Below are 3795 nucleotides of genomic sequence, written 5' to 3'. Positions count from 1 at the left end.
TCTTTTCAATATAAAAAAGAACACGCCTCACAATAGCTAGTAGCCACTGCTGCCACCCCTCAGTGATACATGCGGCAGCAACTTGCTGTCTGAAAGAAAGTTTATTATTACTGTAGCAACTACATCTGCCTTCTGTTAACCTCCTAGTTGCTTCTTGCCTTTTACAAAATGACTGATGTGATCTCAAAACACAAAGTCTTTATATATTTTTTTTAAATTGCCAACCATTTTGCCAACTTTAAGTTTCTTTGGCTTGGTCTCAGCTGATGTGTCTAGTTACAATTTGCCTTTGCCACAGACTGGCCCTTATCTTTCTGGTTTTGCTGCTAATACCACAGACAGTGCTGCAACCATCAGTCTCTCTCTTTGTGTGTATGTGTGTGTGCGTGTTGTCATCACCTGTGCATTTGCTGCTGCGTTCCTGCACTGATCAGACAGAGCCAACTCGCTCAGCTCGTAGCGGACATTGGGAACCTTTGTTGGAGTGAAACTGGTAACAGTCAAAACCAGAATGTGTTCAAAATGAGAGATGAGACTCAAACAGAGCATGACACCAGGCTGAAACTGCAGACACACACCAACACAACTAGGAACTAGAAACACAGATGTGTAGAGCAGCTGCTGACCTGTGACTGATTCCCTGAAGACCAAACTCAGATAGAATCTCCTTCATCACTGGGCAGAAAAAGTTGTCTTTTTTCATTTTTCACACAACTACCTTTGTCAATTTATTTCCCTCCAATTTGTAAAAACTCATTGATATGTTATTTGTTCTTTCCAACTGTTTCAGATTGTGGCTGCAACAAGCACTATTCTACTGTTATTATTGTTTGATAATCACTTAAATATGAATAATATATACCTGGCTGTCTCTCTGATGGATTGATGAGTTTCATCACTTTCAGGTCATTAAACTCCTGCTCCTCATTCTTTCCTCCAAATATATACAACTGTCAACCCAACAAACACACGCAAAGTATTGTTTATATTATAAGACAAGAGAATAAGGAATCTGACTTATGTAATTTCAGGTTAAACTGTTCAGTGGCACACTGACATGACTATGGAGGATGAAGGCTGTGTGTCCGTGTCGACGAGCCGGAGGAATGCCAATGTACAGCGGAACTTTCCACTTCATCTTAGCTGGAGAATCACATGAAACATTTGAAGACTAGAACCTTCTTTGAGTTTCTTTAGAACTGTTCACAGGTTTATTTATTTTGCAGCGTTTCACTCACCAATACTGAGTTTATGGATTTCACTGGACGATGTCACGGTGCCATCTGTGTTTTTGCTTCTGCCACCAAATAAGTAGATGTCCTCCATGGGATTGTTAAAGGGGAGATGAAGAACATTCATTATAATCAAAGCAACAACAATAGAGAGATAATCCAATGACTATTTCACTGTATTTACAATGTAGGTGATTTATGTTTTGTTTCATTTTTACTATATATCTTTTTTTTTAAGTGTGTGTGTGTGCATGTGTGTGTGTGAGTACTTTATCATGGTGGGCAGTCAATGTTTGTCTGCTACAGGCTGCAGGTGTTTCTCCCTTTACCTCCAATTTATGCCACATCAGGTTTTCTAAAAACCAGTACAAACACAAAGGTCAGAGATCAGAGATTGTTGAATAATCTGTGGAGGTAAAACTTATGAAACCTAGAGTCAAAGGTTCCTTAAGGTGTTTTTGACATCTACTGAACATAGTAGCGTTGTGGAGCTGGTGTTTTATGAGATGGTCCCTGTTTGGTTATAGTCATGTACATACAAGGGCACACATGCACATATTCCTGTCAATGGATTTATAATTCTTAATCTTGACATATTTGAAATAAAACATACCTTAAAATAAACTAACTTTAATAATTCATACTGGCAGTCTGAGTGCTACCCAAACACACTTTGATTTACATGAAATTGCCTTTTATCCATATGTGAACGGCCAAACCAAGTTTATGTAGTGTTTGTGTTACAGCGTAAACACTGGGGTTACATTCGTATTTCCCATCTGAGATAATCTGAATTGGTATTTACCAGTCTTGAGGACATAGAGGTGTTTACAGAAGTCTCCGCCTGCTCCGTAACCTCCAAACATGTACACCTGATTACCAGCCAGAGCAAAAGTCTGATCACACCTACGCACACACACACACACATTTTATCATTGTATGTTGGTATTAATAAGCTGCAGATGTAAAGTATTTCAAACTCAAATTTGCACTGAGTGATAAGAAAACCCTGAATGCTGCCCATTCTAATTTAAGGCGATACAACATTCCTCTACTAAACCCTTTGTAAAATGTATAATATTCAGTGGAAAGGAGTTTCTCACAGGGCAGGAGGCAGAGATCCACTGGTTTTAACAGGAGTCCACATGAGAGACACTGAAACACAGCAGAGACAAAGTCGGAGAGTTTTAGAGGAAACTAACGAAACTGCTTGAAACAGTCATTTTTGTGTTTTTTTAAGCAAGAATTATTCAGTCTTTGTAATCTGATTTTTGGAAAGGTTCTGAAATCAAGATCATAATAATGTATGTGTATTTTAATTTTTATGGACCTGTGTTGAAGACCATAAGGTCGTTGGTTGGGCTCCCTCCCAAACTCCCTCCATACACGTAGATGTTTTCTCCCACAGCAGCAGAGCTATGTCTGAGGGTCCTGAGGGCCACACCCCCAGTTGCTAAGGAATCCCAGGTTAACGACACTGTTCAAAGAAGGGTATACAGTCACAGGCCCTTGCAAAAGAATGAACCAGGTTGAATGTCTTTCCCCCATCTGCTGTGTAACATGCTCACCTATATCAAAGCTGTAGACTCCTGGGAGACACTCGGTGGTGTCGGGGCTGGACACTCCACCAAACAGATACAACTTGCCATTCACAACACTGAGAAGGAAACCAGATAAAGCTATCGCACTAAAATGGCAGTGGTGTGTTTGTGTATTGTCATCACCAAGGATCAACACCCCTACACAGCCTTCAGCTCACTGATTTGGTTCTGGGCGGCCACTGCAACTGCAGGAGCTGACACCAGCTAACTTTATGCAATTATTATAAAAAATAACATATGCAACATGCAAATTATTCAGTAAATATATGTAACATTATTACTTTATCAATCTTGTTTAAAAATGATTGCTTTGATATTTAAATTTTTGTATAAATTACGTAAATAAATGTTCTATTCTGGTAACACTTTGAGCTTCATCTTCTATACATAAGGTGCTATTCATAAATTCATTAGCTATGTTGGGGCTAGCACAAAGTTGTTAAGTCCAAACAAAACAATCTTTGCTAACTTTCTGTTAACACAGGAGTTAAAACACCTGCACAGTTCAGGAGCTAATATATAAAACAACTGGCTAATAAAAAAATAAAAAATAAAATGTGTTGATGTGTAATGTCCTTGCCTGACAATCGCCACAGATACAAAAGGAATTTCCAAAAGGACAAAAAATTGAAACTGAATGATATATGTGTGATTTCAATTTTTTCATAACTTGAAGTTTACCAGAGAGTGTGTCCCTCTCTGGCTGAGGGAAGTTCTCCACTCTGAGGGATCTCCTCCCACATCACATCATGCAGAGAAACTACAAACAACAGGGAAATTTGATTATTACTTATCCCTCTCAGTTACACCAGGCCGCCAACAGTGTTTTCCTGGGTTTACAACAACAGCCTCTGACTAAAGTTTCTCTCGTCTGTTAGGTATTTTTAGTCAGCTAGATATTGGATAGATACTTTATGTATTAGAAATGTTTAGTGGAGATAGGATGTCTAGTTAGACTGTTA

At 38.8% G+C, this 3795-nt stretch overlaps 1 protein-coding gene across 1 annotated transcript in view; it reads right to left on the bottom strand.

Annotated features, from left to right (window-relative positions):
* The window catches only part of LOC109960711 (host cell factor 2), an 8151-nt gene that overhangs the window by 2081 nt on the left and 2275 nt on the right, over nucleotides 1-3795 (bottom strand). The window contains exons 5-11 of the mRNA XM_020600991.1: nucleotides 3515-3593; nucleotides 2801-2889; nucleotides 2563-2709; nucleotides 2336-2387; nucleotides 2038-2138; nucleotides 1058-1143; nucleotides 400-564 (exon numbers count right to left, since the gene is read on the bottom strand). Of these exons, the coding sequence (XP_020456647.1) occupies nucleotides 400-564; nucleotides 1058-1143; nucleotides 2038-2138; nucleotides 2336-2387; nucleotides 2563-2709; nucleotides 2801-2889; nucleotides 3515-3593 (719 nt within the window). The remainder of the gene's footprint in view (nucleotides 1-399; nucleotides 565-1057; nucleotides 1144-2037; nucleotides 2139-2335; nucleotides 2388-2562; nucleotides 2710-2800; nucleotides 2890-3514; nucleotides 3594-3795) is intronic.

The sequence above is a fragment of the Monopterus albus genome, unplaced genomic scaffold, assembly GCF_001952655.1.
Source record: "Monopterus albus unplaced genomic scaffold, M_albus_1.0 scaffold50.1, whole genome shotgun sequence".
Classification (NCBI taxonomy): Eukaryota; Metazoa; Chordata; class Actinopteri; order Synbranchiformes; family Synbranchidae; genus Monopterus; species Monopterus albus.
The sequence above is the reverse complement of the archived record's forward strand: the minus strand, read 5'-3'. Positions and strand labels throughout refer to the sequence as shown.